Source organism: Myotis daubentonii, chromosome 12 (assembly GCF_963259705.1).
Source record: "Myotis daubentonii chromosome 12, mMyoDau2.1, whole genome shotgun sequence".
Lineage (NCBI taxonomy): Eukaryota > Metazoa > Chordata > Mammalia > Chiroptera > Vespertilionidae > Myotis > Myotis daubentonii.
In genome coordinates, this window is record NC_081851.1 from 62,103,241 (window position 1) to 62,121,024 (window position 17,784).

The 17,784-nt window shown below is 39.1% G+C and overlaps 1 protein-coding gene across 11 annotated transcripts in view; it reads right to left on the bottom strand.

Annotated features, from left to right (window-relative positions):
* GPATCH11 (G-patch domain containing 11) overlaps window positions 1-17,784 on the bottom strand; it is a 63,645-nt gene that overhangs the window by 40,938 nt on the left and 4,923 nt on the right. For 9 of the 11 annotated variants that reach the window (XM_059660136.1, XM_059660128.1, XM_059660126.1 and 6 more), the window contains 6 exons: window positions 17,340-17,381; window positions 16,449-16,569; window positions 16,028-16,118; window positions 14,871-14,987; window positions 13,907-13,988; window positions 8,648-8,826 (listed from right to left, as the gene is read on the bottom strand). In XM_059660136.1, coding sequence (XP_059516119.1) covers window positions 8,663-8,826; window positions 13,907-13,988; window positions 14,871-14,987; window positions 16,028-16,118; window positions 16,449-16,569; window positions 17,340-17,381 — 617 coding nt within the window. In that variant the 3' untranslated portion in view covers window positions 8,648-8,662. Of the gene's footprint in view, window positions 1-8,647; window positions 8,827-12,709; window positions 12,795-13,906; window positions 13,989-14,870; window positions 14,988-16,027; window positions 16,119-16,448; window positions 16,570-17,339; window positions 17,382-17,784 lie in introns of those variants that run through there. The other 2 variants (XM_059660129.1, XM_059660130.1) reach the window with 2 other exon arrangements.

Below are 17,784 nucleotides of genomic sequence, written 5' to 3' on the forward strand. Positions count from 1 at the left end.
TGGAGTAGAAGAGGATTCCCTGGCCAGGCGCCTGGGCTTTCGTAGAACGAGTAGCTGAGTATACTGGAAACTCTGTGGACCCTAATGCCCCTCCAGGTCACAGGGAGCGAAAAAAAAAAAAAAAAAAAAGTGGGTGGGAAAAGTCCCTGAAGCCTACTGTTGGGAGGGAAGCGACGAGATCCCCACGTGTCCTGGTTCAGCAGGGTTCCAGAGAGGGTCCGGGTGGGGCAATCAATTCAGAACGGTACCACCGGGCAGAGCCAGAGAAACTCGGGGCTAGGTCCGAGGATCGTCCACGCTCCCGTTCACCTCTCCTGGGTTTCGGCACCAGAATGGGAGACCAGTCGGGAGCCGAAAACCAGCATTACAGGCTTTATTAAGGGAAAGAGGCCTGCCAGGATGTCTCGCAACTCGTGCAGAAGTGGGCACTCCTTTTGTGGGGCGGAATGGGGGCTTAGTGTACTCGGTGTGCGCTGATTGGTGGCTCAATGTATGGTCTATATAGGAACAAGGGCTTAGGGTATTTGGCAAGTGTGGACTGGTGATTCAATGTATAGTCCATATAAGGTACATGGTTAGTCACTCAAGTATTTCTGGGCTGCAGGTTAGGTCATACTCTGCCCACCAGTTGGGGGAAGGGAGGATCTATCACTAATCCTATCCCTTTCCCTTCCTCTCTATAAAAAATTAATAAAAAATATATTTTTTAAAAAAGAAACATTATTGAGAGAGAGAAATATTGATCAGTTGCCTCCTGCATGTGCCCCGTCCAGGGGTCGAACCCTCATCCTGGGTATGTACCCTGACTGGGAATCGAACCTGCCACCTTTTGGTGTATGGGACAGTGCTTCAACCAACTGAGCCATACCGGCCAGGGCTATACTTTTTAACTTCAAAAACATTTTTACATTTGACTTTCCCATAGCTCAGCTCCTTATTATGAAGACTCGGAAAAAACCTCTTTCCCTATTTTAAATAGCTAACAAGACTGTTGGAGAAAAATTGTAAGGATATAAAGATAAATTATATGCAATCACTTTGGAAAACAATTAATCCTCTAATAAGAAAGCCATCAATTCCATTCCTACATACATGCCTACAAGAATGTTCACAGAAATCTTGTTTGTAAAAGTCAAAGGAACAGAAAACAACACTACTGTCCATCAAGAGAAAAGTAGATACATACATTGTATTATCTTCACATTGGAATACTACAGAGCAGTGAAAATGGACAAATGACAGCTAAATGTAATAACATGATTCACCCTCAGGAACAATGTAAGCCACAAGGCACGTTACAGAAAATGTATACGGAATGATTCCATTTATATGAAATTCCAGAACATGCTAAATGATACAATTTGTGTAGGAATCCAAAAAAATGTGGTAAACAATAATAAAGGGAAGGAAATGTCTGGGAAATATTAAATTCTAATAATGGTTATCTCTGGGGAGCGATGCTGGGAACCAAGGTCAACAGTAATTAATATAAATGGGAGAATTCCAGTTAGAAGGCTGAATGGGGCTCTTTGATACACAAGGTGAATATCTGCATTTTTTTCCCCTTTTTTAAAAAAAAATATTTATTGTTGGGGGTATTACAGATGTCCCTTTTTCCCTTCCATTACCCCCCTCCACCCAGTTCCTGCCCTGCCCCAGGCCTTCACCACCCTATTGTCTGTGTCCATAGGTACTGCATATATGCATATAAGATCTTCAGTTAATCTCTTCCCACCTTCTCCCCTACCCTTTCCTTCTGAGATTCGTCAGTCTGTTCCATGTTTTCATGCCTCTGGTTCTATTTTATTCATCAGTTTATTTTGTTCATTAGATTCCTAGTTCATTTATTTCAATTTTTAGATTCAACTGTTGATAGATATGTATTTATTGCCATTTTATTGTTCATACTAGAGGCCCAGTGCACGAAATTCGTGCACTGGGTGAGGTGAATATCTGCATTTTATTACCTACTGCTGATGACTCAATGGCCTAAAGCAGTGGTTCTCAACCTTCCTAATGCCGCGACCCTTTAATACAGTTCTTCATGTTGTGGTGACCCCCAACCATAAAATTATTTTCGTTGCTACTTCATAACTGTAATTTTGGCCGGAGTTTGCTGCTTTGAACAACTACTTCAAAAGTGAAACCAAAAAACGGAAGGGACATCACCCAGAACCACAGGAACGCTGGCTGAGTGGAAGTCCTACAACTAGGAGGAAAGAGAAACGCATACGGACACTCAGAGGAGGCGCAGTGCTGAAGTCAAATTCTGAGGTGCGGAGTGCGCGGAGCGGGCTGGCGGCGGAGGGCGCGGTTGTTGTTTTCAATCGGGAGGGAGTCGCAGACTCTGAGCACCAGATACAGGCGAGTCTTTAGGGACCCAGACTCAAACAGGAGAAGCGGGACTGTCTGGCTTCGGTCAGAGCGAGTGCAGCTTTCTCTCCCAGCTTTGCAGCGGGTGCTGGGACTCAGAGAGGCAGAGCCCCTTGGGACAGGACTGAGAGCCGCCATAACTGCTCTCTCCGGCCCACCCTGTTGATCCTGTGCGACCCGCCCCGCCCAAGCCCTGCACAGAGGCATTTGCCGGATAGCCTCAGGCAAAGGCTAGATTAGCACCTCCCTAGAGGACAGAAGTTCTCTCACTGCTGACACTCATAGCTGATTCTCATAGCCACTTGGCCTGGAGGTCAAACCCTCCCTGGAATTAGCTACAACAATCAAGATTTATCTATAAGACTGCGAACAAAGACCACTAGGGGGTGCACCAAGGAAGCATAACAAAATGCGGAGACAAAGAAACAGGACAAAATTGTCAATGGAAGAAATAGAGTTCAGAACCACACTTTTAAGGTCTCTCAAGAACTGTTTAGAAGCTGCCGATAAACTTAATGAGCTCTACACGAAAACTAATAAGACCCTCGATCTTATATTGGGGAACCAACTAGAAATTAAGCACACACGGACTGAAATAACGAATATTATACAGACACCCGACAGCAGACCAGAGGAGCGCAAGAATCAAGTCAATGATTTGAAATGCGAGGAAGCAAAGAACATCCAAGCGGAGGGGCGGAATGAAAAAAGAATCCAAAAATGCGAGGATAGTGTAAGGAGCCTCTGGGACAGCTTCAAGCGTACCAACATCAGAATTATAGGGGTGCCAGAAGATGAGAGAGAGCAAGATATTGAAAACCTATTTGAAGAAATAATGACAGAAAACTTACCCCACCTGGTGAAAGAAATGGACTTACAGGTCCAAGAAGCGCGGAGAACCCCAAACAAAAGGAATCCAAACAGGACCACACCAAGACACATCATAATTAAAATGCCAAGAGCAAAAGATAAAGAGAGAATCTTAAAAGCAGCAAGAGAAAGAAACGCAGTTACCTACAAGGGAATACCCATACGACTGTCAGCTGATTTCTCAACAGAAACTTTGCAGGCCAGAAGGGAGTGGCAAGAAATATTCAAAGTGATGAATACCAAGAACCTACAACCAAGATTACTTTATCCAGCAAAGCTATCATTCAGAACGGAAGGTCAGATAAAGAGCTTCACAGATAAGGAAAAGCTAAAGGAGTTCATCACCACCAAACCAGGATTATATGAAATGCTGAAAGGTATCCTTTAAGAAGAGGAAGAGGAAGAAAAAGGTAAAGATACAAATTATGAACAACAAATATGCATCTATCAACAAGTGAATCTAAGAATCAAGTGAATAAATAATCTGATGATCAGAATGAACTGTTGATTATAATAGAATCAGGGACATAGAAAGGGAATGGACTGACTATTCCTGGGGGGGAAAGGGGTGTGGGAGATGCGGGAAGAGACTGGACAAAAATCGTGCACCTATGGATGAGGACAGTGGGTGGGGAGTGAGGGCGGAGGGTGGGGCGGGAACTGGGAGGAGGGGAGTTATGGGGGGGGAAAAAAAGGAACAAATGTAATAATCTGAACAATAAAGATTTAATTAAAAAAAAAACTAGTATAAATACAGATGTAACAAGACAGAACTTAGAAGACAGAACCTACACAGAACCTAGAGACAGAAGAACTTCTCTGGAGAGAACATGGCAAAAGATCCTGGACAGAAACTGGCAACAGAACCTAGAGACAGAACCTAGCGAGAGAACATGGCAAAAGATCCTGGACTGAACCTGATTATAGAACATGGCAAGAGAACCTGACTAGAACCTGGTGACTGAACCTGGCTGGAGAACCTGGACAGAACCTGTCTGGAGATCCTAACCAGAACTTCGCTGGAGATCCAGACCAGAACTTGGCTGGAGATCCTGGCTAGAGATCCTGGCTAGGCTGCTGATCAACTGAATGCTGTCTCCGTGTCATTCCTTCTTCGCCGACTCCATCCACACCTTGGGGAACCCCTGAACCTGCTGGGGTTAGACCCCAGCAGTTTATAAGCCAGCTAGTCTGCGGTAACAGTCAAAATTCTACATTGTGACTGACTACTTCCAGAGAAAATGTTCTGAGAGAAAAATAGAGGAGTGCATGGCATTTTGAGGACAGCCTTGGAAGTCACATGGCATCACCTTGGTCCCATTCAATAGGTAGAGATGATCACAAAGACCCACCTACTTTTACCAGGAGGAGACCTGGATTCTACTTCCTAAAAGAAAGTTAAATTTTAAGAAAAGAATGGGGAATAAGAGATATTGTTGAGGATACATTTAAAAGTAACGTAAAAATTATATCATTATGAAGTCATAGATTTAAATATATTTCAGATGTTCTAATCTGTTATAGTTATAATTCATATTGATGTTTAAGTTGTTCCATCTTGTATGATATGTCACATGTTGCAAATTCATTTGTATTATGACGTCTGTCTACACCAATGGATTTCACAGATTTTCTGTATTTGACAGGTGCCATGATTCTGTGGAACACAGAGACAATAGAAATAAAGCAAGTGATATCAAAAAAAAAATAACTGTAATTTTGCTACTGTTATGAATCATAATGTAAATATCTGGTATGCAGGATGTATTTTCATTGTTCGCGACCCACAGGTTGAGAACCGCTGGAAAGCAAACTCCCCCAACCTGATAATCTTACTGTTTACTAAACATTCCTAAAAGGCAATTGTGTATTCTAGTCAATAAAAGCAGATGGGACTGGAGACTCAGTGGAATTTGATCTCTTGTACTAAGATCACAACTGGCTCCCCCATGATTTCCAAATTTATATTTCTTGTCTTGTGCATTAATTTGCACGTCAGCCCTTTTTCCAAGTCTTTGAACCCGAGGCCACGTGGCCGTGGCATCAAAGGGACAGTAGTGATGTGACTGGGGAAGTGGAATTCGAAGGTACTGCTAACTTTTTTTTCTTAAACTGGATGTTGAGTTCACTAGCGTTTACAATTATTTACCTTAAATACATTTTGTATCTATTCTCACAAAGACTTTAAAGCAGCGGTTGGCAACCTGTGGTCCATGAGGTCTGAATGGTTGGTGACTGCTCTTTAAAGAGATGATAACTCTGCCGTAAGGCAATAGCTTAGCATAGAAAATAGTTAATCTGCACAGGGTTTACAAGTAATACTCCAGCTGGGGATTGGGATGAGGAGAGAGGAGACCCAATGGGCAGTCTGGGCAAGGGGCTTGGCATATTAGATGACATAGAATAATGATGCATTTTCTTTTAAAAAATATTTTTATTGATTTCAGCGAGAAAGGGAGAGGGTGAGATAGAAACATCAGTGATGAGAGAAAATCATTGATTGGCTGCCTTCTGCACACCCCACAATGGGGATCGATCCTGCAACCTGGGCATGTGCCCTGACCAGGAATGCAACCGTGACCTCCTGGTTCATGGGTCGATGCTCAACCATTGAGCCACGCCAGCGGGGCAGTACTCATTTTCTTAGGTGTGATAACAATATTGTGGTCATGCAGGAAAATGTCTTATTCTTAGTGCACGAAGGAGTATCTAGGGGTGAAGTGGCATGAAGTTTGCAACTTTCAAATGTTTAGCAAAAATCAATGTGTATATGATGAGAGAAAAAGAAAGCAGATGTTAACAGTTGACCTTTTGATAAATCTAGGTTGAGGGTATACAAGTGTTTTTTGTCATATTCTTTGAACTTTTCTGTAGGTTTGAAATATTTCTGGGAGGGAAGAAATAGTTTTTAAAAACCAGTATTATCTGGATATAATGAGTAAGCTGTACTCAAAAGAAGGCAGCCTTATTTTTACCTTTTCATTTTAATATTTATGTTACTTCTTAGAAGTTTTTATATGTGAGTATACATTTTCTAAGCCTCAAAATTATAATGAATAAAATGTATCCTCTTAATTAGAGGAGGAGAGGGGTAAAGTCCAGAGACCTTATTTGCAAATTATAAAGCACACGTGGAAATTTTGAAAGATATTCCTATATATGACATAGATATAGATATAGATATAGATATAGATATAGATAGATATAGATAGATAGATAATGCATTCACCTTTTTAAGAAATTTCTTTTGCTGGAATATTTTAAAACAAATTTAAGGCATTATGACATCTAACTTGAAAATACTTAAAATGATCTTTATCTCTAAGAGATAAGATCTTTTAATGTTAACAAAACCGCAATATCATTGTCACTCAACAAAATTAATAAGATGTTTTTAATTACTAGTATATCATAAATCAGCATGCATTCAGTTTTCCTGTCTCAAAAGTATCTTTCTACAGGTTGTTTCGATCAGAATTCAACATTGCATTTAGTTGGTGTCTCTTTTACTCTCTAACATTTACCCTTGTTTTTAGTTTCTTTCTTCTTGCCATGTATTTGAGGAAGGAACTGGAATATTTATCATACAATTTACTCCATTCCGGATTCGGCTGATGGTATCCCCCTGGTGTCTAGTTAGTTCTAGAAACTTGATTTGATACTTCCCCCCCAAGAATACTGCAGAGGTGATATTGTATCCTTTCTGGTTACAATGTCTGGTGGTTCCACTTTGGGTGATTTTCAGATTGATCGACGGTTCGTGGTGCTTCCTTTCAATCTCTCAGCTAATGGTTTTAGCAACCATTGATGAATGTCGTCTGGATCCAGTAATTCATTAGGGGTTACAAAATAGTGATTTTTGGTTCTATCAAACTCTTGCATTTATCATCTATGATTCTTCTATAAAGAACTTTCTCTAAGGCTGAATGGGAAAGATGGGGTAAATATTTACCATTATTTTGTCAGCCTCCAAAGAAATCCCATGCCCATTAGCAGTCATTCCTCATTCCCCCCCATTCTAGGCAGTCACTGATCTACTAGTATCTGCTATTTCTATGGATTTCCCCATTCTGGACATTTCATTTAAGTGGAATCATACAATACGTAGTCTTATTCACTTCGTGTAATTTTTTAAGGTTTAATCAGGTTGTAGCATGGATCAGTTCTTTTTATTGGATACTTCATATTTTTTAAAAAATATATTTTATTGATTTTTTACAGAGAGGAAGGGAGAGGGATAGAGAGTCAGAAACATCAATGAGAGAGATACATCGATCAGCTGCCTTCTGCATGCCTCCTACTGGGGATGTGCCTGCCACCAAGGTACATGCCCTTGACTGGAATGGAACCTAGGACCCTTCGGTCCGCAGGCCAATGCTCTATCCACTGAGCCAAACCGGTCAGGGCTGGATACTTCATTTTATTTACTCGTTAATTGATGGACATTTGGGTTGTTTCCACCTTCCTGCTATTATGAAGAAGGCTACTATGAATGTTCATGTCCAGGTTTTATGTGGACGTGTTCTCTTGGGCGTGTACCTAAGAGTGAAACTGCTGGGTCACATTGTAACTCCTTCCTCGTTACTTTGCACATCAAAATTATGTTCAAAACCCATATCCAGTGCTACTTCCATAGTGTTCCACCATCTCCCTCTCAGAATGAAACTTCTCCCTAGCACTCCCATTGTGTAGTCCCTCTGTATTGTGCTTTCCAGTCGGCCTCAAAGCTCAGCTATTCCCACATGGCTGTTCAGCTCATACTGTGAATTGCTGGAAAGCAGGGACAGGCATGCTGCTTTTTGAATAGCTCAAGACATCGAGTACACTGCCCTGCATACAGCAGGAACTCTATGCTGTGCTTTTGAATGGGTGGAGAGTGTTAGTTTTACGTGATCGAACTTACAAAATATATCTAATACTAAATATCCACTTTAAAATGTTAACTATGAAATGTTTGGCAAATAACACTTAAAGGTCTGTAAGGCAAATCAGTTTGCTACACTGAAATCTGCTTATTTGGAAATTCAGAAGCTCTAGTATGTGGGATTTGAAATTAGGAAAATGAAACATTTTAGAAATTGTAGATAGGACTTTGAAAATAAACAGCACAATATAAGCAAAAGTAAATAACATTAAAATTTACTTGATGTTTCAAATTTCACATAGATGTTCTAAAGGTAATTGAAAAATTATTTTCAATGTTTTGCTTCCCGTGGTCTTCATTATTGTCTAGTTATGAACTCATAAAAGGCCTATATGAATAAAACATTTTTACTCACATTGAAAGCCTTCATTTGGAACCACTGATGGATAAGAATGGCGGGATGTCTCTCTCCCACTCTCCAAGGCAGGCCCTGGGCTTGGAAATGCAGATCACCCTCTGGTGGAGTCATGGGGTCCACCAAGGTTATTCCCATTCTCAGCAGAATTGTTCATGAACATACTCAGAATATTCTAGGCCACTGGGCAGGTGGTGGGCTGTCCCCATAGTCACTAAGAGGAGACAAGGAAGCCAGTTCCCGATTCCCATGTGAAACAATCCACATGGCTTTGGGAGTGACTGGAGGAATATAGGCATGTTGGCTGAAATGACAGGAAAGGATTTGACTGTAAATCTGAGGGAAAGATGTACTCCTTTTAGTTATTAACATAGTTTTATTATTTTTAAATGAAATGAGTAAATATTCAACAGCATTATTTAACTATATAGACAATATATATTTTTAAATATATTTTATTGATTTTTTACAGAGAGGAAGGAGAGGGAGTTAGAAACATCGATGAGAGAGAACCACTGATCAGCTGCCTCCTGCGCAACCCCTACTGGGGATGTGCCCGCAACCAAGGCACATGCCCTTGACTGGAATCAAACCTGGGACCCTACAGTCCACAGGCCAATGCTCTATCCACTGAGCCAAACCAGTTAGGGCAACGACAATTTATTTTTAACTTTATTTTTATTTATTTATTTATTTATTTATTTATTTATTATTTATTTATTTATTTATTTATTTATTTATTTATTTTAGGGAATATGCAGCAGGAGGGAGTTTGCTGTGGGTGGGAGTATTTTATTTTATTATTATTATTTTTTCATGTTCTATACCTGAAGTCTATATAATTTTATTAGCTAATATCACCCTAATAGTGTCAATTTAAAAATAAATGAAAAAGATATTCCATCTCTTTTTCATTTCTTTTTTTCCTTGTATTATTATTTACTAATTATTATATTATTTTTCCATGGGAACAACTGTAACCCCAAGTTTGCCCCACCCTGTATTTGACCCCCCTTTACCCTCTTAATCCTCCCTCACCCCCTTCCTGTCTGTTGTATCTATGAGTTTGTTTCTTTTGTTGCTTTTTGCCTCATATCCCACATGAGTGAAATCATATGATTACTGACATTTTCCATCTGTCTTATTTCACTTAACATGATACTCTCAGGATCCATCTATGTTGTCACAAGTAGCAGTATTCCGTCTTTTTTATGGCTGAGTAGCAGTCCGTTGCATATAAGTACCACATCTTCTTTGTCCAGTCATCAGTCGAAGGACACTTAGGTTGTTTCCATGTCTTGGCTATGAACGATGCTGCAATGAACAGAGGGGTACATATATCTTTATGAAGACGTGTTTTCTTTTTCTTTTTTTTAATTAAATCTTTATTGTTCAGATTATTACATTTGTTCCTCTTTTTTCCCCCCCATAATTCCCCTCCTCCCAGTTCCCGCCCCACCCTCCGCCCTCACTCCCCACCCACTGTCCTCATCCATAGGTGCACGATTTTTGTCCAGTCTCTTCCCGCATCTCCCACAACCCTTTCCCCCCCAAGAATAGTCAGTCCATTCCCTTTCTATGTCCCTTATTTTATTATAATCACCAGTTCATTCTGTTCATCAGATTATTTATTCACTTGATTCTTAGATTCACTTGTTGATAGATGCATATTTGTTGTTCATAATTTGTATCTTTACCTTTTTCTTCCTCTTCCTCTTCTTAAAGGATACCTTTCAGCATTTCATATAATCTTGGTTTGGTGGTGATGAACTCCTTTAGCTTTTCCTTATCTGTGAAGCTCTTTATCTGACCTTCAATTCTGAATGATAGCTTTGCTGGATAAAGTAATCTTGGTTGTAGGTTCTTGGTATTCATCACTTTGAATATTTCTTGCCACTCCCTTCTGGCCTGCAAAGTTTCTGTTGAGAAATCAGCTGACAGTCGTATGGGTATTCCCTTGTAGGTAACTGAGTTTCTTTCTCTTGCTGTTTTTAAGATTCTCTCTTTGTCTTTTGCTCTTGGCATTTTAATTATGATGTGTCTTGGTGTGGTCCTCTTTGGATTCCTTTTGTTTGGGGTTCTCTGCGCTTCTTGGACCTGTAAGTCCATTTCTTTCACCAGGTGGGGTAAGTTTTCTGTCATTATTTCTTCAAATAGGTTTTCAATATCTTGCTCTCTCTCATCTTCTGGCACCCCTATAATTCTGATGTTGGTACGCTTGAAGCTGTCCCAGAGGCTCCTTACACTGTCCTCGCATTTTTGGATTCTTTTTTCATTCCGCCCCTCCGCTTGGGTGTTTTTTGCTTCCTCGCATTTCAAATCATTGACTTGATTCTTGCGCTCCTCTCGTCTGCTGTCGGGAGTCTGTATAATATTCGTTGTTTCAGTCCGTGTATGCTTAATTTCTAGTTGGTTCCCCAACATAACATCGAGGGTCTCATTAGTTTTCTTGTAGATCTCATTAAGTTTATCGGCGGCTTCTAAACAGTTCTTGAGAGACCTTAAAAGTGTGGTTCTGAACTCTATATCTTCCATTGACAATTTTGTCCTGTTTCTTTGTCTCCGCATTTTGTTATGCTTTCTTGGTGCACCCCCTAGTGGTCTTTGTGCGCAGTCTTGTAGTTAAGCCTTGATTGTTGTAGCTAATACCAGGGAGGGTTTGACCTCCAGGCCAAGTGGCTGTCGGGAGTATTTTATTTTTATTGTTGACAGTATTACAGCTGTGCCCCATCTTTTGTATATGTACTTATATTCATAAGAATGATTCATGCTCTGTATGAAGAACTGAGGCCCAGAGGTGAACCAGGTTAGTGGTTCTCAAGCTCTGCTGCATCTCAGAATCAAGGGCAGTGCTGCCAAGGCCCCATGACCAATGACATCAGAATCTCTGGGGGCGGGACCCTCGTATTCTTTTTTAAAGCTCCCCATGTTCAACCTGAGGACCAGTGAACTAGGTCACGTTAGGTTGGAGGCTAAAGCAAGTTGTGCTATTGGTTGGCTTGTGCCAGAGTAGCTTAGCTTTTGCTAGGTTCTCGTGTATGTTGTTTCTAACAAAAGGGAGAAGAGGTTGACCTCTTGCTCTTCGCTACTGAAAGGTGAGAGGTAAAGCTGTACAGGGGAGGTCACAATGCTATCCCAAGTCTATATTTAACCTATAGCATTAGTTCTCACCCACAGGTGCTTATGAGACTCATTCTTAGAACTTTAAAATAAATACAGACACGCAGGAACTATCCTAGATTACCTAATCAAAATCACTTTAAAAAAAGTTCACGGTTTTAATGCCCAACCTTGGATGGAGCTCTTCAGAGATGAGCCACAGTAGGTCTTCAGCTGTATTCAGTGAAATTATAGGGAAGCAGATTTCAGCTTAAGACAGAAAAATAACTTTGAAATTGCTTACACCTACCCAGCAATGGAATGGTTGAAGGCAGTGAGCTCTGAGAAGTGTGGGAACAAGCTCTGTGGACCCTCATTCAGTCCCTCTCAATAGAGGGGTGTCTTTTGTTTGTTTGTGTGTTAATCCTCCCCTGAGGATATTTTTCCATTGATTTTTAGAGAGAGTGGAAGGGAGGAAACATTGATGTGAGAGAGAACCCTTGACGGGATTTGAATCCAGGACCCTTCAGTGGGCATGCTGACTCTCTATTCATTGAGCCAAACTGGCCAGGGCAACGATGTCTTATCTGATGAGTGATTTTGGGAGACAGAACTAGCACATGAGGCTCAGTGTCTGGTGGATCCTCTCACCTAGAAAGCTAACTGGTCTCAAAATGCAAAGTTGGGCTGTGTCCCTGCAAGGCAGAGAGAGGCCTGCCGTTCTCACCAATCAGGCAGATTTATTAGGGAGCCTGACTGGAGACAGGTCAGCCTTGCTCTCTGTTTTAGCTTCACGGACAAAAAAGCTGATATTATGATATCTGACTTCCACATCTTATTTTTTAACTTATTCCGAAATGAAGAGGGGAATAAGAGAGTTACTTATTGGTGTCCTTAAATTCCATAAGCATCACAATAGAGCCATAACTTGTAATGGCCCATCTGGTGTTCTGAAAAAGCATCCCATTATTTTATTTTTGGAGTCCATGAACTTTTATATTTTAAAGTACAAAATACCTCTAAAGTAGAAAAAAAACATAAAAATTTTTGGGAATTCTAACTGCTGAACTGTCTCGGAAACAACAGCATTTTCCAAGTTTCTACTTTATTGAGAATCTTAGTCATGATCTGCAGATGTTGGTCCTGGGCAATTTGAAGACAGGTCTTCTTTATCTGTAATTTACATGAAGAAAATAGAAGACTTGTAAACTATTCTAGACAATTATTTCAACATAACATGCATTTTGTAGTTTTGTTTGCTCCTGATTGTTAAACCAGGAAAAGATACTAGTAAAAACAACAATAACCAAAAATTCTTCACTCTCAAGTTCAAAGCCCTTAAATTCAAGTTAATAAAGCCAGCATGGGCAAATGTATTAGAAGGGAAACCACTTGGCTCTGTAATACATATGACAAGTTTTAAACCATTTCTTTCTAAAAATTTTTTTTAAAAAAGTGGATTTCAACATGCTGATTTTTATGGTTCAGGGACAAATATTCTATTTATATAATAATGAGTTCTAAAAAGTTAATATATCTTTGAAGTATCTATAACTTAAGAAATATTGCCGAAACCGGTTTGGCTCAGTGGGTAGAGCGTCGGCCTGCGGACTGAAGGGTCCCAGGTTTGATTCCGGTCAACGGCATATGCCTGGGTTGTGGGCACATCCCCGGTGGGGGATGTGCAGGAGGCGGCTGGTCGATGTTTCTCTCTCATCGATGTTTCTGACTCTCTCTCTCCCTTCCTCTCTGTAAAAAATCAATAAAATATATTTAAAAAAAATATATTAAAAATAAAGCATAAAAAATTATCCTTAAGTGAATAAAAGACTGAAAAATTCCCTTCTGTACTTTGTTTCCAAACAGTTAAAAAAACCTTTAACAAGGCCTCAAATATTTCTATACTTACTACTTATTTAAGACATTGATTCTACATTACCTTTTGGATAGAATAAGAAATTTCCATTATCTATGGGAAATATGACGTTCATAAAAAAAAAATAAATAAAGTTAAAATCAAAGAGCATTTGTGCCATAACCGGTTTGGCTCAAATGGATAGAGCGTCGGCCTGCGGACTGAAAGGTCCCAGGTTCGATTCCGGTCAAGGGCATGTACCTTGGTTGCGGGCACATCCCCAGTGGGAGATGTGCAGGAGGCGGCTGATCAATGTTTCTAACTCTCTATCTCTCCCTTCCTCTCTGTAAAAATAGCAATAAAATATCTTAAAAAAAAAAGAGAGAGCATTTGTATTCAATATTTTTAAAAGTTTAAAGCATTTTCTTACCTTCATAGGCTGTTCCACACCAAATACAATACAGATGTTCTTCTCTTAAATAACTCGTCAATATCTGTAATTTCTCCAGTACCTAGATATAGGACACAAGCACATTAATGGTTCACATTGACCGGGATGTTGGTTTTCTGGTCTCTGGGATCATGCTGAACTAGCCCAAGGCCATAAATCTTCCGCTACACTCTCTACCAGTCAGGAAAGGTGTGAAAGGCAGGATGTTTTAGCATGTGTCCCAGTTTGCCAGCTACCCTGATTATTTTCACAAGTTTTCCAGACAGAATAAAGACTACTTGTTAACATTCAGAAATAGAATTTGGCTGGCTCTATTAGGATGAGGATCGTTTAAAGACCACTTCTACTTTCAAAGAATCTACCTTCCCCAGTGGGATGAGGGAGAACACTGCCTCCCTGTGCCATTACAGTTCTCATCAGTGGTCTCCCATTTCAGTGGAACATAGGTTTTTCAAATTTTGAATGTTTCCTACCAAAGTCTTATGTACATGTAACCATAGAAATGTGTAGTGATTTCTTGCATAATCTCCTCTTCCTTTGAATGGAGTTTTGCTTTGTTTCGTTTGTGGGTGGGGAAGAAGGTACTTATGAGAATCAATTCCACAAGTTTAACAGGAAACAAGGTAAAAATGAAAATAATTTACATTTGCAGCTAATCCATCAACCACACTAGAGCAGAGATGAGAGGGTAAACTGAGGCTAAAGGGAAACATAAAGTTTTGATCTGGGGTTAACAAACCTATAAGGCAGTAGTTCTCGACTAGGGGTGATTTCCCCTCAGAGGACATTTCACAATGTCTGGAGATATTTTCAGTTGTCACAAGTGCAACAGGCATCTTACAATACACAGAAAAGCACCCCCGAACAAACTACTACCCGGCTCAAAATGTCAATAGTGCCAATGCTGAGACACCCTGCTCAAGGAAATGGTCCCAAAACATACACTTAAATCGTCACTCTCATATTCATCTTCATCTTGTTCGTTTTCTTCCTCTTCCTCTTCTTCAGTCTCCTCTTCGAGCCTCAGCCAGTACCAGGCCTCCCTGGGAACCTGTATATTCTGAAAATGTAGAATTGTGTTCCCAATTAAACATAGCTAAACATGAGTCTATCACCAGTATGTTCATGTCAACATGAATTCATCCTTTTGATTAAATATTTACTGAGTGCTGCTTCAAGAGTAAAGCACTGCACTGTAAACTCTGGGGATGCAAAACCCAATTAAAAAAAAAAAAAAATATATATATATATATATATATATATATATATATATATATATACACTTATATTTAAATCCTCATCCCAGGACATGCTTATTGAATTTTAGAGGGAGATGGTGGGAGAGACAGACAGAGGGGAAAACATCAATGTGAGAGAGAAACATCAATCAGTAGCCTTCCTGTACAGGGCCTACACACCCCAAATGGGAATTGAACCTGAAACCTAGGTATGTACCCTGACCAGGAATCAAACCTGCCACCTTTTGTGCATGAGACAAACCTCTAACCAACTGAGCTACCTAGCTAGGGCCCAATTAGAATACTGTATTGCCTCCAAGTTGCTGTCAGTCTAGTAGGGAAAATAAGCTATGGGCATAAATAGCTTAATGGATATAAAATAATACATATAAGGACACATATGTAATGCCTTAACCAATAAAGAAAAATATACAAAATAATACATAAAAACTAGAAAATCTTAAGAGTCAAGACATACATTCAAAATAAAGTGCTAGGGAAATATATAAAAATGAGGTTGCTCCTAGCAATGTATTTCAAGATAATAGAAATTTTTACATTTTGAGACTTCAAAAACTATATTTTTAAAACTGATTTTGAGAGAGAGAAATCAATAAAAATTATATCTATTTTTTTGTCAGATGGGCAAAAAATACATTTTTTGGTGTGTCACAGATTTTTAGTAATTAGATGTGCCATTAGATGAAAAAGGTTGAAAATTTCTGCTTTACTCCGCAGAAGACGAGGTATACCAGAATTGGAATGTTTTGTTGGTTTGTTGTTTTTAAACGTAAATTCATGGCAAATCACATTGGGTGCCAAAACACTTCACTACCAAACTGAAAGCAGGTAAAAGGCTTGCCTTCTGAGTATCCAATTGTTGACAGGCTCGCTGGCTTCTTCTAAGATCTCCTTCCAGCTTCATTTCATCTTGCTTACTTTTAAGTCGCATTCTAATTAAAGAAAAAAATAGCACATTACAGGTCTGTACTTGCTTTATCCATTTTCTATGACCAAGTACTAAAAAACTACCTGGTCAGTGTGCTCAGTGGTTGAGGGTCAACCTATGAACAAGGAGGTCACAGTTCGATTCCCAGTCATACTTGTCTAGATTGAGGGCTCTAACCCCAGTGTGTGGCATTCAGGAGGCAGCCGATCAATGATTCTCTCATCATTAATGTTTCTATCCCTCTATCCCTCTCCCCTCCTCTCTGAAATCCATTAAAAACAAAAACACGCCGAGACAAGGTGAAACCAAAAGCAGCTCAAATACAAAGTTTTACCGGAACTGCTCTGCAGCGTTTTCTTCAGCTTTGTTTTTCATGTGAATCTTTCTTCTGTAGCTTTCTAATTTTTCCTCTGCTTTCCGTTTTAATAAAGTCTCATGACCAATGCCACTTTTTCCTGTTCAAACAACTCTGTGAGAAGCTTATTAAATTTACATTTCAAAACGTGACAATTTTATATTTACAAATTAAATGCAGTTGTAACTTGAGTACAATCACTCAAAATCATTTGATCAGAATGACAGGAGAAAACAGATTAAAAAAACAACAACCCTAAACACACAATTTGAGTTTTTACAAAGACCATTATTAGTTTGATCTAATATGACAGTAATACTATACAATTTGTTTAAATTGGGAGAACAACTCCAACAGTTACACTTTCATATAAATATGATGAACAAATAAAACATATATTTTTCAAATATAATTCATTCAAAGTATTAAGAAAAACATTTATTTTTAAATTTTATTTTGCAAATGCAGTTTACATTCAATATTATTTTGTATTCGTTTTAGGTGTCTAGCATACTAGTTAGACAATCATATACTTTACAAAGTGATCTGATATTTAAGGAAAACTTTTAATGGATAAATCTGTCTCAGAATACTTTCAGAACATTTCAATTGATAAAAATACCTTTGCATTTTTAATGGTTACAACAATTTCCCCCCAGATTTTTTATTATTTAAAATTTTATACTCACTAAAACTTATTTTTATTTTAAAAGGTTTAGAAATTTAACTAAGAAAAATTTTTCTGAGGACTTCCTATGACAAAAACTGTAACAGTACCACCATAAAAAAGTCCTTATTAAGCAAATGTATGTGCTAGATATAAGCATAAGTTATTATTACTGGTAAATGTCCCTAAAAATAATTACGTACCTGTTTTGACATTGAGAGGAATTGGTTCAACAATACCATCTCCTAAAAAAAAAAAAAAAAGAACAAAACACAAACTACTTAGAAATTCTTCCTCAAACTATTGACAAGCAGAGTATGCAACTTTACAATGTTCCACAGAAATCCTCTCCTGTTTCAGTGATATTCAAACTGCAATCTGAACATCAATACTGTAAATCAATTACCTCATTTTGAATACACAGTCCTCAATAATGCTGACCCACAGCCTCCTGGGTCACCTAAAGGTAGTGTTTTAAGAAGTAAAAGACTTATATTAAACATCCAAGAGGATGACAGAAGCTACTTTAAATATGTGGCCTCTATATTTTATTAAACGGTTTCACTTCCTACAAAGAGAAGTGAGAATGGAGCCTCTCCAACTTAGGCAGCTGCTACAGGTACAGAGCAAACAGGGTAGAGTCCTGGC